The sequence below is a fragment of the Malaclemys terrapin genome, chromosome 1, assembly GCF_027887155.1.
Source record: "Malaclemys terrapin pileata isolate rMalTer1 chromosome 1, rMalTer1.hap1, whole genome shotgun sequence".
NCBI classification, from domain to species: domain Eukaryota; kingdom Metazoa; phylum Chordata; order Testudines; family Emydidae; genus Malaclemys; species Malaclemys terrapin.
In genome coordinates, this window is record NC_071505.1 from 140,945,923 (window position 1) to 140,965,576 (window position 19,654).

At 46.3% G+C, this 19,654-nt stretch overlaps 1 protein-coding gene across 1 annotated transcript; it reads left to right on the forward strand.

Annotated features, from left to right (window-relative positions):
- The first annotated feature begins 1,278 nt into the window (after positions 1–1,278).
- On the forward strand, positions 1,279–2,208 carry LOC128833478 (taste receptor type 2 member 7-like). The gene is given in 4 exon segments (XM_054021436.1): positions 1,279–1,594; positions 1,597–1,731; positions 1,764–1,952; positions 1,955–2,208. Coding segments are annotated over 4 exon segments (894 nt in total).
- Positions 2,209–19,654: the final 17,446 nt, after the last annotated feature.

A 19,654-nucleotide genomic window follows, 5' to 3' on the forward strand; every position in this document is an offset into this window, starting at 1 on the left:
AATGGTCTGAAGTAAATAGGATGAAATTCAATAAGGACAAATGCAAAGTACTCCACTCAGGAAGGAATAATCAGTTCCACACATACAAAATGGGAAATGACTGCCTAGGAAGGAGTACTGCGGAAAGGGATCTGGGGGTCATAGTGGATCACAAGCTAAATATGAGTCAACAGTGTAACGCTTTTGCAAAAAAAGCAAACATCATTCTGGGATGTATTAGCAGGAGTACTGTAAGCAAGACACGAGAAGTAATTCTGCTCTACTCCGCACCGATTAGGCCACATTTCAGGAAATATGTGGACAAATTGGAGAACGTCCAGAGAAGAGCAACAAAAATGATTAAAGCTCTAGAAAACATGACCTATGAGGGAAGATTTGAAAAAAGTGGATTTGGTTAGCCTGGAGGAGAGAAGACTGAGAGAGGACATGATAACAGTTTTCAAATACATAAAAGGTTGTTACAAGGAGCAGGGAGAAAACTTGTTGTTCTTAACCTCTGAGGATAGGACAAGAAGCAAGGGACTTAAATTGCGGCAAGGACAGTTTAGGTTGGACATTAGGAAAAACTTCCTAACTGTCAGAGTGGTTAAGCACTGGAATAAATTGCCTACGGAGGTGGTGGAATCTCCATCATTGGGGATTTTTAAGAGCAGGTTGGACAAACAACTGTCAGGGATGGTCTAGATAATACTTAGTCCTGCCTTTAGTGCAGGGGACTGGACTAGATGACCTCTTCCGGTTCTATGATTCTGTGATTCTAACAGAAGAGCAGAGATGACAGTCCTAAAGTAAAATACAAAGATAAAACAAAAGACAAATCTCCATATTTTAAAAAATCCTTTACAGATTGTTTTATTATATAGAAGTGGCCATTTTTCACAAGCAATCATTTGTTTGCTTCCACAGTTCTCTGGCTGGGGAAATGTAAAGAGGTGTCCTTGCCACGGAAAATGAGTAACAGGATTCTCTCTTCATTTGCATATCTATTCATGCAACTGAGCCCTTGGTGATCAGCAAATGGGAAAACATACACTAGCTCTTTTTGCTTCTTTTGTCGCTGTTAAAAGGGAGAACATTGTTTATAGATGGCTGACATTGGCAGAGCAGTTTTGTAAGAATGCACGGTTTCTCCCTGCCAGACACCAGCAGAACAGAACCAGGAGGGGACGTTTTCTCTCACTCAAACACCAGCAGAACTGTTGAAAGGAAACTAACTACTTGTCAACCAGGTGGAAACCCAGGAAAGAAGTCAGTGACTGTGATACTATTGTTGGAATCATGATAGCAACACTACTGAAGAGCATCTCCATGATCATTTCAGTCTCTGAGTTCCTCATAGGGATAATTGGAAATGGATTAATAGTGGCAGTGAATTACTCAGACTGGGTCAAAAGGGGAAAGCTGTCCTCCTGCGATCTGATCCTGACCAGTCTGAGCATCACCAGATTTTGCCTGCAGTGCCAATTAATGGTTGGCATTTTGTTATATGTGACACCCAGTCTAAAGAGTTCTTCCCAGAGAAAACTGTACAAAATTATGAATATTTTCTGGATGTTTCTAAATCACTCCAGTGTCTGGTTTGCCACCTTGCTCTCTTCTGTCTGAAGATTGCCAACTTCACCCATCCCCTCTTCCTCTGGCTGAAGCTAAGAATCTCTGGGCTGGTGCCATGGCTGGTCCTGGGAACGCTGGTGACCTCGCTGCTTCCCACTGTGCCCTTAGCCTACAATAGTTACAATGAATTCCACTAGGACACTACAGAGACTCTCCCAGAAACAGCACTGAGGAGAACAATCATTGGCAAAGACATTATTCACAACTAAATTTATTCTGCAACCTGGGCACTCTCGGTCCTGTCACAATATTCCTGCTTTCATCCATCCTGTTAGTCATTTCTCTTTGCAGACACACAAGGCAGATGCAATACAACACAACTGGCCTCAGTTCTGTCAGCATAGAGCCCATATCCGTGCTATTAAAGCTGTTATCACCTTTCTTATCGTCTGCGTTTCTTATTTTTTGGCTGTCCATATCATGCTGTCTTATATTTTTATAGGCAACCCCTTGATATTTATAATCTCTGTTGTTGTGATGGCTGCATATCCTTCTGGACACATCATTGTTTTGATCCTGGCCAACCCCAAACTGAAAAAGCAGGTGCCACAAATTTTGCATTATGCAAGGTTCTGTCTGAGAGGAGGGACTTAAAAACTCTATTGCAAGATCTGCAAAGATGGATCTTAACCCCTAGACATATAGCACCTAAAATGTCAATTTTGTTCACAAGAAGGTTCTGGAAAAGATAAAACATTATGAATATTTTTCCAAATGTTTGTTTCTTTGAATATTCTTCTTGGAGTCCTTCGACTGCCACCTTGAAAGCTCTTAGCTTATTGAGAATGGGAGAAATTCACAGCAGGAGCAGAAAAAATACCGTGTAAAAGAGGTATCCAGTCACACAGACTGAGTAGTAAATTATTAGCAACAAATAGTCAAAGCAGCAGCTATATTGAATTGTTTGCAAACAATCCCTTGGTCACAAAACCATGAATAGGTTACATTCAAAATATTAGATATAGTCTTAATGTGAATGAACAGATTCAGCAAGATGGAACACTATATATGGATTATTTGCAAAGAGTAGGAGAGGCTAAATGTGCTGAGTAAATTATCCAGTGTGAGCAGTTTATTCAGGTTTACCTCTACATAAATAGTTGCAATTATTAGATGAAGATTTAATTAGTTTGTAGTCAGTTGCATGGCTCTCAGTGTGTGTCCATGGTGATGAAAGTCAGTAATAGAATCCAGCCCTGATTTGCATCCTTCAGAACATAGCTGAGCCTTGCTGGATCAACAAATGGAAAAAACTCCCAAACAAATAAACTACAAACAACAACAACAACCCATCCCTTAGCATTTTTTTCTCTCTGTAAAAAGGACAAAGGCTGAGCGGAGAAGTACCCAGGATCTAATTTCTTCTCAGACTAGTCAAAACAGAATGGCACTACAGTCAGGGCTAGTCTACCCTGGCACTGCCACAGCGCTTTAACGTGCTTTGTGTGGTCATGGTGTAGCACTGGGAGAGAGCTCTCCCAGCGCTCTAAAGAAGCCACCTCAATGAGGGGCGTAGCTCCCAGCGCTGGGGCACTGTTTACACTGGCGCTTTACAGCACTGCAACTTGCTGCGCTCGGGGGGGTGTTTTTTCACCCCCCTGAGCGAGAAAGTTGCAGCGCTGTTAATTGTCAGTGTAGATGAGCCCTTTCGAGACATTTTTCTAGCCAGGCACCATCACATCTTCTGGAGCAACATCTTCCCCAGGAGTTTCTCAAGGTTACTAGCTGTACGTGTATGGTGAAGGATCCATGTGTCCTGAATTTTCTTTTCCCCTTTATCCAACAGTGTGCCACAAACTTCAACTCTCTACCAGCCTATCAAGTCTACCATACTTTTCAGGAGGGATGTAGGATTTATAATGTGTGCATGTTGGGTAAAGGAAATGCAGCATTGCCATTTTTCAGGGCTTTAGTGTGGGTTTAGCAAAATCTGAGCTTTTTCTTAAATCATCAATGCTTGAAGCCTTGTGAATCTACCAGAAGTTCAACTTTTATTCAAAATAAAAAGTTTCTAGCTCTCAGAGTTGCAAAAAATAAGCTTGAAACCTAAATGTTCTAGAGCCGGAAGACAAAGAAAAGAACCCTAAAATGGATTATTATTAAAATGTAATTGGTTTTTGAGCATTTTGGGTTGGAAATAATGGGAATAGTATTATTAATTTTGATAGGATGATGGGTGAGGAGAGTCCATGGGTTATGATTTTTAATTGTCTACTTTGTAATGTTGGCTAATATTTTGACTTGTACGTACACCGAGGCATAAAGGAATGAAAAAAAAATTAAATTAAATGTTTATAGGCAGAAAATTAGAGGTTGAAAAATGTTAATGAGTGTTCAAGCATTGAAAAGTCATGTGTCAAATCCCCAATATTATGAGATTGGCTTAAAAGTTATCAGATTTAAAAAGAATACTTTTTTTTTTAGTTTTGGTCTACGTTTTCAAGTTTTTATTTGCAACCATGAGGGCTAGAAATTTACTCCAGACAAACAAACAATCCCAAAAACCAAACCTGAGATTCTCATGTAATCACATGACTCCAGGAGCTGGGGCTTCAAGATAATCATCAAATATTGCGAGCCTCATTATAAAATTATGAGAGGAGACCACACCATACTCCCACAAACATGCATGTGCCCACAGCCACTAAAATGAGGAATTTAGAGGGGAAAAAAACAACAAAACCAACCAAAACAACAGCAAGGCCAAAGAGAAGCATGTGGCAGTGTTAGGCGGAGGAGAGTTAATAAGCTGTGAAATCTCTGAGCTGAGGCAGTTTGTAGTCTGCCTGAGTCTCTTGCCTTCCCTGGTTTTACTAATCATGGCACATGACTCTTTAGTTCAGAGACTTGCATTCTCTCTCACCCGGACACAAATTGTGCTTTTATTCCCAGGTGATTTGCAAAGGCAATAAAATTATGGGTTTGTGCTTTTCTTTGCTTCTTTAGGATTAATAAAGAAGGCCTGTAAGACTGCTTGTTTGAATTTTTTTAACACTACATTTTTTTCTCCCCCATCTTTTATTTATGTATTTGGGGGCAGGAGCATTAGAAATTCAGATCTTCTTCACCCTGGAAGGATTTATGTTAACTAGATACTTGCCCTCATTGTTGATAGTTGATACTATGCTGATAGTTTTGCTTGGATGCAATGCTGATACAGGCTGTACTGGATCACTGTGGGAGGTTTATGGACTTCCATGTTGGGTGTGCAGGCAAAACACATGATACAAGGGGGCTTTAAAAGTCTTTGCTATTCAGGAAGAGGCAAGGAGAATCTGTATTGCCATTCAATAATAGTGACATTTTTGATGTTTTTGTATTCACTGAATAGGTCTGTTCACTTACAATGACAGGTGCACAATGTTGAAGTGCTCACAGGCATCTGCTGCACCTTCGGAATATTTATAAAAGCAAAGGTGAGGTATTCAGTGAGGACTGGAATGTCTCTGTGACATTGCACTCCATACAGACCCAGGGTTTTAGAAAAGCAGACTTTGACTCCCTCAGGGAACTGATGGGCAGGATCCCCTGGGAGAATAACATGAGGGGGAAAGGAGTCCAGGAGAGCTGGCTGTATTTTACAGAATCCTTATTGAGGTTGCAGGAACAAACCATACAGATGTATAGAAAGAATAGTAAATATGTCAGGTGACCAGCTTGGCTTAACAGTGAAATCCTTGCTGATCTTAAACACAAAAAAGAAGCTTACAAGAAATGAAAGATTGGACAAATGACCAGGGAGGAGTATAGAAATATTGCTCAGGCATGCAGGAGTGAAATCAGGAAGGCCAAATCACACTTGGAGGTGCAGCTAGCAAGGGATGTTAAGGAGGGTTTCTACAGATATGTTAGCAACAAGAAGAAGGTCAGGGAAAGTGTGGGCCCCTTACCGAATGGGGGAGGCAACCTAGTGGCAGAGGATGTGGAAAAAGCTAAAGTACTCAATGCTTTTTTTTGCCTCTGTCTTCACAAACAAGGTCAGTTCCCAGACTACTGCACTGGGCAGCACAGTATGGGGAGGGGGTGACCAGCTCTCTGTGGAGGAAGAAGTGGTTCAGGACTATTTAGAAAAGCTGGACGAGCACAAATCCATGGGGCTGGATGCATTGCATCCGAGGGTGTCAAAGGAGTTGGCGGATGTGATTGCAGAGCTATTGGCCATTACCTTGGAAAACTCATGGCGATCTCGGGAGGTCCCAGATGACTGGAAAAAGGCTAATGTACTGCCCATCTTTAAAAAAGGAAAGAAGGAGTATCTGCCAGTCAGCCTCACCTCAGTCCCTGGAAAAATCATGGAGCAGGTCCTCAAGGAATCAATGTTGAAGCACTTTGAGGAGAGGAAAGTGATCAAGAACAGACAACATGGATTCAGCAAGGGCAAGTCATGCCTGACTAACCTAATTGCCTTCTATAATGACATAACTGGCTCAATGGATGAGGAGAAAGCAGTGGACATGTTATTCCTTGACTTTAGCAAAGCTTTTGATATGGTCTCCCACAGCATTCTTGCCAGCAAGTTAAAGAAGTATGGGCTGGATGAATGGACTATAAGATGGATTGAAAGCTGGCTAGATCATCGGGCTCAATGGGTAGTGATCAATGGCTCCATGTCTAGTTGGCAGCCGGTATCAAGCAGAGTGCCCCAAGGGTCGGTCCTTGGGCCGGTTTTGTTTAACATCTTCATTAATGATCTGGATGATGGGATGGATTGCACCCTCAGCAAGTTTGCAGATGACACTGCAGAAAAGGACCTAGGGGTTACAGTGGACGAGAAACTGGATATGAGTCAACAGTGTGCCCTTGTTGCCAAGAAGGTTAACGGCATTTTGGGTTGTATAAGTAGGAGCATTGCCAGCAGATCAAGGGAAGTGATGATTCCCCTCTATTTGGCATTCGTGATGCCTCATCTGGAGTACTGTGTCCAGTTTTGGGTCCCACACTACAAGAAGGATGTAGGAAAAATTGGAAAGTGTCAAATGGAGGGCAACGGAAATGATTAGGGGGCTGGAGCACATGACTTATGAGGAGGGGCTGAGGGAACTGGGATTATTTAGTCTGCAGAAGAGAAGAATGAGGAGGGATTTGATAGATGCTTTCAACTACTGTACCTGAAAGGGGGTTCCAAAGAGGATGGATCTAGACTTTTCTCATTGGTAGCAGATGACAGAAAAAAGAGTAATGGTCTCAAGTTGCAGTGGGGGAGGTCTAGGTTGGATATTAGGAAAAACTTTTTCACTAGAAGGGTGGTGAAGCCCTGGAATGGGTTACCTAGGGAGGTGGTGGAATTTCCTTCCTTAGAGGTTTTTAAGGTCAGGCTTGACAAAGCCCTGACTGAGATAATTTAATTGGGGATTAGTCCGGCTTTGAGCAGGGGGTTGGACTAGATGACCTCCTGAGGTCCCTTCCAACCCTGATATTCTATCATTCTATGATTCTATTATATGATTTTATGAAAATATGCTAATGAGTGTGAATATAATGTAACTGGAATATGCTTCATGCAAAAGGTCTCTTGTAAGGTATCGTTACAAAGCTTATAATCTACTGAGTGTGTTCATCCTATTTGTATGAATGTATCATTCTTGTATCTGAAACTAGGAATATAAAATATAACTCTGAGGTCCTATTGTAGTTATGCGAAGTGTGTGCCATTAATGGTGGGTTAGAATCTAGATGGCTCCCATCAACTAGGACAATTGACTGTAGATGGCTCTGTTTATTTGCAAGCCTTCCTGTATGTCAAGCCGGTAAGAATGAAGGCTTGGGGTCTAAAGGGACATGTGACCATGTCACCTGGTACTGGAATCTATCTTAAAGCTGCGGCTTTTTCCATTTAGAAGGAGTGGTGGGGGCCCAAAGAGACAAAAAATTCCCACCTTGTGCCAAAGGTATATAAGGGGGTGGAACAGCACAAAGGGGACTGCAGTCATGGGAAATTCCCTAGCTATCACCTATGCTGAAACAAGGACTGTACCAGGAGAAAGGATTGGGCCTGCTTTGAGCAGGGGGTTGGACTAGATGACCTTCTGAGGTCCCTTCCAACCCTAATATTCTATGATTCTATGACTAGGAAGGAGTATAGTCTGTGAAAGGAGCTTATTGAAATATCTCTGAGGGTGAGGTTTCATCTGTAATCAGTTTCTTACTGTATTAGGCTTAGACTCACGAGTTATTGTTTTATTTTGCTTGGTAATTTACTTTGTTCTGTCTGTTATTACTTGGAACCACTTAAATCCTACTTTTAATATTTAATAAAATCACTTTTTGCTTATTAACCCAGAGCAAGTACAGTAACTCCTCACTTAAAGTCGTCCTGGTTAATGTTGTTTCATTGTTACATTGCTGATCAATTAGGGAACACACTCATTTAAAGTTGAGCAATGCTTCCTTATAATGTTCTTTGGCAGCCGCCTGCTTTGTCCACTGCTTGCAGAAAGAGCAGACCTTTGCAGCTAGCTAGTGGGTGCTTGGAACCATGGTGGACCGGCAGCCCCCCTATCATCTCCCCGCTCCCCTAAGTTCCCTGTGCGGCAGCCGCTCAGCAGGCTATCAATTACCAACAGTTCAACTGTCCCTCCCCCCACTGCCATGTGCTGCTCCTGCCCTCTGCCTTGGAGCTGCTCCCAGAGACTCCTACTTGCTGTGGGGGGGGAAAAGTGGGCTAATATCACGGTGTCCTGCTCCCCTCTGCTCCTGCCACCCACTTACCCTATCTCCATAGAGCAGGGGAGAGACACGACAGGGCTCAGGACAGAGGGAGCTTGCAGGCAGCAGCTGCTGTGTCAACTTCCTCATCTAAAAAGGCAGTATACTTAGGCCTGGTCTACACTAGGCGTTTATGTCGAAGTTAGCGCCGTTACATCGAATTAACCCTGCACCCGTCCACACCGCGAAGGTATTTAGTTCGACATAGAGGTCTCTTTAATTCGACTTCTGTACTCCTCCCCGACGAGGGGAGTAGCGCTAAATTCGACATGGCCATGTCGAATTAGGCTAGGTGTGGATGGAAATCGACGCTAATAGCTCCGGGAGCTATCCCACAGTGCACCACTCTGTTGACGCTCTGGACAGCAGTACGAGCTCGGATGCTCTGAACTGCCACACAGGAAAAGCCCCGGGAAAATTTGAATTTGAATTCCTTTTCCTGTCTGGCCAGTTTGAATCTCATTTCCTGTCTGGACATCGTGGCGAGCTCAGCAGCACTGGCAACGATGCAGAGCTCTCCAGCAGTGATGGCCGTGCAATCTCAGAATAGAAAGAGGGCCCCAGCATGGACTGATCGGGAAGTCTTGGATCTCATCGCTGTGTGGGGCGATGAGTCCGTGCTTTCCGAGCTGCGATCCAAAAGACGGAATGCAAAGATCTACGAGAAGATCTCTAAAGACATGGCAGAGAGAGGATACAGCCGGGATGTAACGCAGTGCCGCGTGAAAATCAAGGAGCTGAGACAAGGCTACCAGAAGACCAAAGAGGCAAACGGACGCTCCGGATCCCATCCCCAGACATCCCGTTTCTACGAGGCACTGCATTCCATCCTCGGTGCGGCCGCCACCACTACCCCACCAGTGACCGTGGACTCTGAGGATGGGATAGTGTCCACGGCTGGATCCTCGGACATGTTAGCGGACGGGGAAGATGAGGAAGGAGATGAGGAGGACGAGACAGTCGACAGCGCTCACAACGCTGATTTCCCCGACAGCCAGGATCTCTTCATCACCCTTACAGAGATCCCCTACCAACCCTCCCCAGCCGTTACCCCGGACACAGAATCTGGGGAAGGATCAGCCAGTAAGTGTTGTAAAAATCTAAACATTTATTTGTAACAGAACAGGAATATTAACAATTTAAAAAATGGGTTTCTCATGATTAGTTTGATTAGCTTAACGGTTCAGTCATGGGCAGTGCAACTATTGAAAAAAAATCTAGCAATGTCCGGTTTTGCATGATTGTCCTGCCCAAGCCGCTCTACTGGTTAGTCACTGCTACAGCAGCTACAGTAAAATGCGGTCTATATGTCCGGGGATGGAGCAGAAATCCTCCTGTGACATCTCGAGGAAGCTCTCCTGGAGGTAATTGGAAATCCGCTGCATTAGGTTCTTGGGGAGAGCGGCCTTATTGGGTCCTCCGTAGTAGGACACGTTGCCACGCCACGAGACTATCAAGTACTCTGGAATCATTGCTCTGCACAGCATGGCGGCATACGGCCCTGGTCTTTGCAGGCTTTCCCGGAGCATTCTCTCTTTCTCGCTGTCAGAGATCCTCATGAGGGTGATGTCGCTCATGATGACCTGCTTTGAATGAGGTAGGGGAATGTTAGTGTTGGGACTGCTTTGCCGTTCCTTTACAGAACTGTAACCGCTGGTTTGCAGCCACGCGGTGGAGGCGGGAGAGGGGCAGCCGAAAGGGATCGTTCCCGGGGACAGCCGCGAGGGTGTGGGACAGGAGCAGACTTCCTGCTTGCCGAATTGCTGGCAGCAGGGACCGACATTGATTTCAATGTGAAATGAGGCCATTGCTAATATTAAAGTTTTAAGCTGCCACAAGTCTACGGCTTACCATGTCTGCCTGCAACAGAAATTCCGTTCTCCTGAGAGGCTTCTCAAATGTGCTGTAGAAGACCCCAGGCACTGAATGCGAAGGCCGAGAATTCGACCTTGTGCTGAGTGCGCATGTGATAGGTGCTGTGCATGGTCTTGTTAACAGAGAAAGACTATGTTCTTTGTTCACAACTACATTTATCTTTCTGAGGAATTCACTCCCTTTTTCCCATTCCCACAGCCCCATCTGCGACTGTCTCACAACCTAGCCTGTCATCACACTCCCAGAGGCTAGCGCGGATTAGGCATAAGAAGAAGAGGACACGGGAGGACATGTTCTCGGAGCTTATAGCCTGCTCCAGAGCCCAGGCAGCACAGCAGACCCAGTGGCGGGAGAACTTGACCCGAATGCACCAAGCCAACATGGATCGGGAGGAGAGGTGGCGTCAGGAAGACCAGCAGGCGACTCAAACCCTGCTTGGACTAATGAGGGAGCAAACGGACACGCTCCGGCACCTTGTGGATGTTCTGCAGGAACGGAGGCAGGAGGACAGAGCCCCGCTGCAGTCCATCTCTAACCGCCCTCCCCCGCCACCAAGTCCCATACTCCCCTCACCCAAAGTGCACAGAAGGAGAGGCGGCAGAGTCCCTGCTAACTCTCACTCCACCCCTGCAGAGAGCTCGAGCAGCAGAAGGCTCTCATTCCCCAAAATTTGATAAGTTCTTTCCTTCTCGCCTGACACAAGCCCCCGTCCAAGTTTCACTTTCCCAGTTCCATGTTTGGTTGATAATAAAAAATACGTTTCTGTTAACTACTGTTTCCATCATGTTCTTTTGGAGGAGGGGGGGATAGGGGGTTGGTAATTCGACAGGACAGTCACCTTTGGCAGGGTATATAGTCGGGGGCAGGCACAGCAGCAGGGCACATACATAGTGCAGTGATGCAGTGACTAGTTACCCTGGTTAGTCTGGGAGGTTGTTTTCATGTTATGTGGTGGGGGGTGGGTTGCTCTGTGACTTTGTGGCAGGGGAGGGCAGTTACAGATCTTAAGCGGCGGTCCTTAGGCAGGATCACAGAGCCACACAGCAGGGGATCTGTAACCGTCCTCCCCCTGCCACAAAGTCACATAGACCCCCCCATACACACAGTCCCTATCAGGAGGGGTGACAGGCTCCGTTGAAACAACCATCCCACCGCAGCGGAGCCTGTCAATCCTTGAGTTTAGAAGCTGCATTCGCGCCACTACAGTACACCCGCTCCGCACCACAGTCTGCGTCCCAGTTTTAAAAAATTCCCGCGAATACAGTATTAAAGAAAACGGTGTGCTTTAACAAAGTAGAACTATTTTTATTTTGAAACGTGTGTTGGAAGTGGGGTGAAGGGGGTATGTAACTGGATAGGATAGTCAACATTAACTGGGCAAAGAAACGGGGGCAGGTTTAGCTTCTCAATACACAAACTTTAAAGTCACAGGTTACCCTGCTCACTCAGGAACTTTGCTTTCAAAGCCTTCCGGATGCACAGCACTTCCCGCTGGTCTCTTCTAATCGCCCGGCTGTCTGGCTGTGAGTAATCAGCAGCCAGGCTATTTTCCTCAACCTCCCACCCCGCCATAAAGGTCTCCCCCTTGCTCTCACAGAGATTGTGGAGCACACAGCAAGCTGCAATAACAATGGGGATATTGGTTTCGCTGAGATCACAGCGAGTCAGTAAGCTTCTCCATCTCCCCTTGAGACGGCCAAAAGCACACTCCACCACCATTCTGCACTTGCTCAGCCGGTAGTTGAAGAGTTCTTTTTCAGTGTCCAGGGCGCCAGTATAGGGCTTCATGAGCCAGGGCATTAGCGGGTAGGCTGGGTCCCCGAGGATGACTATAGGCATCTCCACATCCCCAAGAGTTATTTTGTGGTCCGGGAAGTAAATACCTTGCTGCAGCCATCTAAACAGACCAGAGTTCCTGAAAACACGAGCGTCATGAACCTTGCCCGGCCATCCCACGTAGATGTTGGTAAAACGTCCCCTGTGGTCCACCAGTGCTTGCAGCACCATGGAAAAGTAGCCCTTTCTGTTAATGTACTGGCTGGCCTGGTGTTCCGGTGCCAGGATAGGGATCAAGTATCAGGGGGTAGCCGTGTTAGTCTGTATCTACAAAAACAACAAAGAGTCTGGTGGCACCTTAAAGACTAACAGATTTATTTGGGCATAAGCTTTCGTGAGTAAAAACCTCACTTGCATCCGAAGAAGTGAGGATAGGGATGTGAGTTCCATCTATGGCCCCACCGCAGTTTGGGAATCCCATCGCTGCGAAGCCATCTATGATCGCCTCCACGTTTCCCAGGGTGACTACCTTTGGCAGCAGTACATCAACGATTGCCTTGGCTACTTGCATCACAACAACCCCCACGGTAGATTTGCCCACCCCAAACTGGTTCGCGACTGACCGGTAGCTGTCTGGCGTTGCAAGCTTCCACAGGGCTATGGCCACTCGCTTCTGGACAGTCAGGGCTGCTCGCATCCGGGTGTCATTGCGCTTCAGGGCAGGGGACAGCAACTCACAAAGTTCCAGGAAAGTTCCCTTCCGCATGCGAAAGTTTCGCAGCCACTGGGATTCATCCCAGACCTGCAGCACTATGCGGTCCCACCACTCAGTGCTTGTTTCCCGTGCCCAGAATCTCCTTTCGACGGCATCAACATGACCCATTGCCACCGTGATGTTCTCGGCGCTGGGTCCCCTGCTTTCTGAGAGGTCTGTGCTACTCTCAGACTTCAGGCCATCACCGCGTTGACGTAGCCTCCTCGCCTGACTTTTCTGCATCTGCCTCAGGGAAAGGTGTATGATAAGTTGCGAGGCGTTGAGAGCGGCCACAACTGCAGTGATGGTTGCAGCAGGCTCCATGCTCGCAGTGCTGTGGCGTCCGCGCTGTCACTGACTAGAAAAGTGCGCGAACTGATTTCCCGCCGGCGCTTTCAGGGAGGGAGGGCGGGAGTGATGGACGGATGACGACAGTTACCCAAAAGCACCCTGGACACCTTTTTTTTACCCAGAAGGCATTTGCGGCTCCACCCAGAATTCCAATGGGCAGCGGGGACTCCGGGAACTGTGGGATAGCTGACCACAGTGCACCACTTCCAATGTCGACGCTTTCCCCGTTAGTGTGGACTCACAAAGTCGAATTACTGTCCTTAGTGTGGACACACACGTTCGACTTTGCAATATCGATTCCAAAAATTCGATTTAAGTAAAATCGAACTACTCTCGTAGTGTAGACAAGGCCTTAGAGTGGGGTCAACATACTTAAAGGGGCAATGCGCATCTCTCTCTCTCACACACACACACAGTGGGTGTGTGTCTGTCTTTGTCTGCCATGCTGTCTCCCCTCCCTCCATTCGTGTTGCCTTGTAGATTGTGAGGCTACATTAACAACGTGTTAACCCCTGAGGGCTCAGCTGAATGCTAGTTGATCATTTAGCAGTAAGGCATTCCCTGGGAAATATCCCACCCTCTTCCACCCTCTGACTCCACCACCTCAACCAAACTTCATACATTGCTGTGTACAGTATTAAATTGTTTGTTTAAATCTTATACTGTGTATATATATATATAATATAGTCTTTTGTCTGGTGAAAAAGAATTCCCTGGAACCTAACTCCCCCTATTTACAATAATTCTTATGGGGAAATTGGATTCACTTAACATCGTTCTGCTTAAAGTTGCATTTTTCAGGAACATAACTACAACGTTAAGCGAGGAGTTACTGTAATTAATTCCTGGGGAGCAAACAGCTATGCATCTCTCTCTATCAGTGTTATAGAGGGCGGACAATTTATGAGTTTACCCTGTATAAACTTTATGCAGAATAAAACGGATTTATTTGGGGTTTGGATTCATTGGGAACTGAGTGTCTGGGTGCTAGAGACAGGAACACTTTCTAAGCTGTTTTCAGTTAGTCTGAAGTATTTGGGGGACATGGTTCAGACCTAGATCTGTGTTTGTAGCAGGCTAGCATGTCTGGATCAACAAGACAGGATACTGAAGTCCCAAGGTGCCAGGGAAAACAGGCTCAGAGGTAGTCTCAGCACATCAGGTGACAGTCGCAAGAGGGTCTCTGTGACCTAACCCATCACAGGCTCACATTTGGGATTACTACAACTACTGGTGTCTACCTTTCAGCAGTGGAAGACACCTGCTGCCAGACCTTAGACTCTAAAATACTGAGCACAGCAGATGTGCATCACAGGCCAGAGATATTCTGTTCTTCCATTTTGTGATTATTTATTGGGACTTTATGGGGCAGGGGTGATAATGTAATATAAATCATTTCATTAATTTTATTTTTTGTATGTTGAAGGAAGGGGGACACTTTGTTTGGGTGCATGCGAGGTATTTTTTAGAGCTGGTCATGAATTTTCCATTGGAATGATTTTCTGATGGAAAATGAATTTCTGAAAAAGAAAATTGCTAAAAACTGTTATTTTCCCATTGTGAAAGTAAAAAAAAAAAGAAAGAAAGAAACATTTCATTTCAACTTATTTAGACTCAATCAGAATATTTTATTTTTTGAAATGACTTGAAACATTGCATTTTCAATCAGTTCAACCAAACTTGAAATTGTATTTCCATATCTTTGCATTGCCTCATTGGAATTGTAGTTCACACCCCAATTCTCTCCTATGGGCAGGGCTTCTTGGACAATTATATCTTCCCACAATTCCCTCTGATTGAGCTAAAGAACAGGAGTACTTGTGGCACCTTAGAGACTAACAAATTTATTTGACCATAAGCTTTCGTGGGCTACAGCCCGCTTGATCGGATGCATAGAATGGAACATACAGCAAGAAGATATTTATACATACAGAGAACATGAAAAGGTGGAAACATTTTTTTCTCCTGCTGATGATAGCTCATCTTAATTGATTGGCCTCTTACAGTTGGTATGGTTACTTCCACCTTGGGGTCCCGGCTTCCGGTCTGAGGTTCCGGCTGCTGGCCCCTTGCCAGTCGGGGTCCCAGCCACTGGCCCCTCTCAGCCTCCTGCCGGCCTGGGTGAGCAGAACTCCAGGCTGGTAGCGGCGGGCTGAGGGGGGCCGGCAGCCGGGATCCCAGCTGGCAGGAGCTGGCGGACAAACCCCAGACCAGCAGCGGGCTGAGCGGCTCAGTCTGCTGCCGATCTGGGGTCCCAGCCACCGGCCCCGCTCAGCCTGCTGCCGGTCCCACTCAGCCTGCTGCCATCTGAGTGAATGGAACCCCAGACTGGCAGCGGGCTGAGCGGGGCTGGTGGCTGGAACCCCAGACAAGGATCCCAGGTCCTGCTCAGCCTGCTGCCAGTCTGGGTTGAGCGGGCTGAGCGGGGCCGGTGGCAGGCTGAGCGGGACCGGTGGCCGGGACCTCAGACTGGCAGCAGGCTGAGCGGCTCAGTCTGCTGCCGGTCTGAGGTCCCAGCCACTGGCACCACTCAGCCCGCTGCCAGCTTGGGGTTCCATTCACCCAGATCGGCAGCGGGCTGAGCAGGGCCAGCGGCTGGGACCCCGACTGGCAAGGGACTGGCAGCCGGAACCCCAGACCGGCAGCGGGCTGAGTGCTGCCGGCACCCCAGACTGGCAGCGGACTGAGCCACTCAGCCTGCCACCGGCCCCGCTCAGCCCGCTGCCGGCTGAGTGAATGGAACCCCAGGCCGGCAGCGGGCTGAGCGGCTCAGCCCGCCACCACTCTGGGGTTCCGGCCACTGGCTCCTGCCAGCAGAGGTCTCAGCCACCAGCCTGCTCAGCCCACTGCCAGCCTGGGGTTCCCTGGGGGTCCCCAGGCCAGTAGCAGGTGCTGAGTGGGGCCGGCGGCTGGGACCCCAGCTGGCAATGGGGCAGCAGCCAGAACCCCAGAGTGGCAGTGGACTGAGCTGCTCAGCCAGCCACCGCGTACCATCAAAAATTGGCTCACGTGCCACCTTTGGCACGTGTGCCGTAGGTTGCCGACCCCTGGTTTAGACTTTATTGAATGCTTGTAAGTTGCTGCATGCATTAATCTCATTTATAGCATTTGTATCCCATTGTGACATTCCCCTCTGGTGTTATCTGGACGGGTAATCTGCGATCACCTTGACTCTGGGAGCCAACCTTGACTCTGGGAGCCAGCCTTACCCTGCTCTGCTGTGAGAACCCCCACTCCTGGGCTGTTCACGCACAGCCTCTGGCATGTGCCACCGGCCCCGCTCAGCCCGCTGCCGGCTGAGTGAATAGAACCCCAGGCCGGCAGCGGGCTGAGCGGCTCAGCCCGCCACCACTCTGGGGGTCTGGCCACCGGCTCCTGCCAGCAGAGGTCTCAGCCACCAGCCTGCTCAGCCCACTGAGGCCAGCATTCCATACTAATTACTGTCTTTTTTCCCTCTGGTGATTTACATAGTTAGAGAGCCTCACAATACAAATGCTCAAATATTGTATTTGTATTGGTAAGCTGCTCCTTAGATTGTGCAACTGAAGACACCAGCCAATATCTCCGGTCCCAGACACAACCCTAGGAATATCCGTCTTACAGTGTTCAGTTATGCCTGCTGGATGCTGTAAGCTTATATGACTTCGTCAGTTTAACAAAGAAATTGATGTGAACCAGGCTTGTTATCCCAAGGGGAGTCTCTGACATGCTTCAAACCAAATACACTGCTTCAGGTAGAATAAACAGACAGATTTATTAACTACAAAGATAGATTTTAAGTGATTATAAGTCAAAACATAACAAGTCAGATTTGGTCAAATGAAATAAAAGCAAAACACATTCTAAGCTGATCTTAACACTTTCAATGCCCTTACAAACTTAGATGCTTCTCACCACAGGCTGCCTGGTTGCCCTTCAGCCAGGTTCTCCCCTTTGATCAGTGCTTCAGTCGCTTGGTGGTGATGTCTGTAGATGGAGATGGAAGAGAGAGAGAGCATGGCAAACATCTCTTCCTTTTATCATGTTCTTTCTTCCCTCTTGGCTTTGCCCGCCCGGTTCAGAGTCAGGTGAGGATTACCTCATCGCAGTTCCGAACTGACCAAAGGAAGGGGGGTGACTCACTCGAGAGTCCAACATATCCTTTGTTGTTGCCTAGACCAGTGTCCTTTGTTCCTGTGAGGCTGGGCTGGGTTTGTCCCATACATGCTCTGACGAGGTGTGAACTGCCCCTCTGCTCTTGGGGAGTTTTTGCCTGGGCTTGCTTTAAGCCATGAGAACACCTTTTCAGCCTCATAACTATATATGTGAAATTACAACCTATAACATTACTATAACAATGATTACTATAACATTATCATAACAACAATGCTCAGTACATCATGAGCCTCCCGAAGACACCCAACATGACAAACTTTGTATTAGATACCACACAATCATATTATAAGAATGAACATGGGGGTGTAGTGTGTTCCCATGAAGTACAGAACATCACACCCATATTGTAAGGTAATATTTGAGCATTTGTATTGTGAGGCTCTCTAACTATGTAAATCACCAGAGGGAAAAAAGACAGTAATTAGTATGGAATGCTGGCCTATAGCAAAAGGTGTTATGTCCTGCCCCACAGATAAGGCCCATCAGCACCAGATTGTGGAACATCAAAGAGGACAAAAGACTTTGTTGATTGCTTTCTCTCCCCCGCCCTCATAAAGAGGAGAAGTGAATTCCTCCCATCAGCTGAGCTGGCAGCTCAGAGAAGGCGGGGGAATGGGAATAAAAATCCCTGAGAGTGAGAAACTGAATGTTTCTGCTTCTTGGCCTCTGAGAGGCAAGGATTACTAAACATAAGCAAAAGATCCCCAGTGCTTAAGAACATAAGAATGGCCCTACTGGGTCAGACCAAAGGTCCATCTAGCCCAGTATCCTGTCTTCCAACAGTGGCCAGTGCCAGATGCCCCAAAGAGAATGAACAGAACAGGTAATCATTAAGTGATCCATCCCCTGTCGCTCATTCCCAGCTTCTGGCAAACAGAGACTAAGGACACCATTTTTGCCAATCCTGGCTAATATGAATTTATCTAGTTCTTTTTTGAACCATGTTATGGTCTTGGCCTTCACAACATCCTCTGGCAGGGAGTTCCACAGGTTGACTGTGCATTGTGTGAAGAAATACTTACTTTTATTTGTTTTAAATTTGCGGCCTATTAATTTCATTTGGTGACCCCCAGTCCTTGTGTTATAAGAAGTAGTAAACAACACTTCCTTATCTACTTTCTCTACACCAGTAGCCTGGATTATCCCTAGAGAATATATAGACCTTGCTTATCACAGAAATTTCTATTACTTTTTGAAATTTAAGATTGAAACATATTTGTGTTTATATAAATTTACTTGATTTAACCTTGTAAATACCTCTCTTGTTTCCTTTTCCTATATAATAGATCTTTAGTTAGTTTATTATAGGATTGGCTACAAGCATCGTCTTTGGTGTAAGATCTGAAGTGCAATTAATCTGTGGTAAGTGACTGATCCTTTGGGACTGGGAGTAACCTGAATATTGCTATGATCTTTGCTGTAAGGGACCATTTATCACAAAGATAAACTCACGTGGGTGGCAAGACAGATCAGAGTACCTAAGGAGACTATCTGTGACTCCATGTTTAGACTGTTATAGTGCCTGAGGAGTTTATGCTAGATAATTGGTTGGTGAAATCTAAGTATTTTGGGGTGGGAATCTTGTCTGTGCTTGTCCTCACCCCTGCCTCATCAATGGAAAAGTACAAGGCTTAAGATAGATTCCAGCATCATGTGACATAGTCACATGTCACTGTAAGACCCCTAGTCTCCATTCTTCCTGGGTTGGCCCATATTTATATAGGAAGGTGTGCAGGTAAATACACCATTTACAATCAATTGTCCTAGTCAATGGGAGCCATCAAGATTCCAAACCACCATTAATGGCCCACACCTTGCATAATTATGTGATTAATGTGCACAAGCCTTGTCAAGTAGTGTCAGGCTAAGCACTTTTAGGCCTCAACCTTCTGGAAGTTGTAAGAAGTGAGTACAGTTGAATCCTGCAAGCATAAGCATAATCTAGTTAGGAAGCTTTATAGACTAAAAGGGAAACTCTGTAGAGATAGATACAGACTTGTGGTTACTATGCTCTGCAACCAAATACTTCTTTAAGCTAACTCGAGCATTTTTGAGTCTAGCAAATTGACCACAATTAGCTGCATAGAGAAGAGATGAGATGAGCACAGGTGCACAGTTAATAAAATCAAGACAACCGCAAATACCACACTGAAACATTTGGCCACCTTCATTGGTTGACCTGTTTTAAAACACAGCCAGCAAATACCATATAAATAAGGTGAAAAGACGCAAGTGTTTGTATAGTGTGTTGACCTAAAAGAGATCACTCTTTGTCAGGCTCACATATACCCCCTGAACCAAAGGGACTTGAGCTTCAATGACTATCTGTGCCTGGCCAGTGCAGGAAACGGTCGACTGAAAGGTAATGTATCTTTGGAAGAACGCAGGGTAAGGTTTCGGACTGAAGAGGTCTGATTGTGCTCG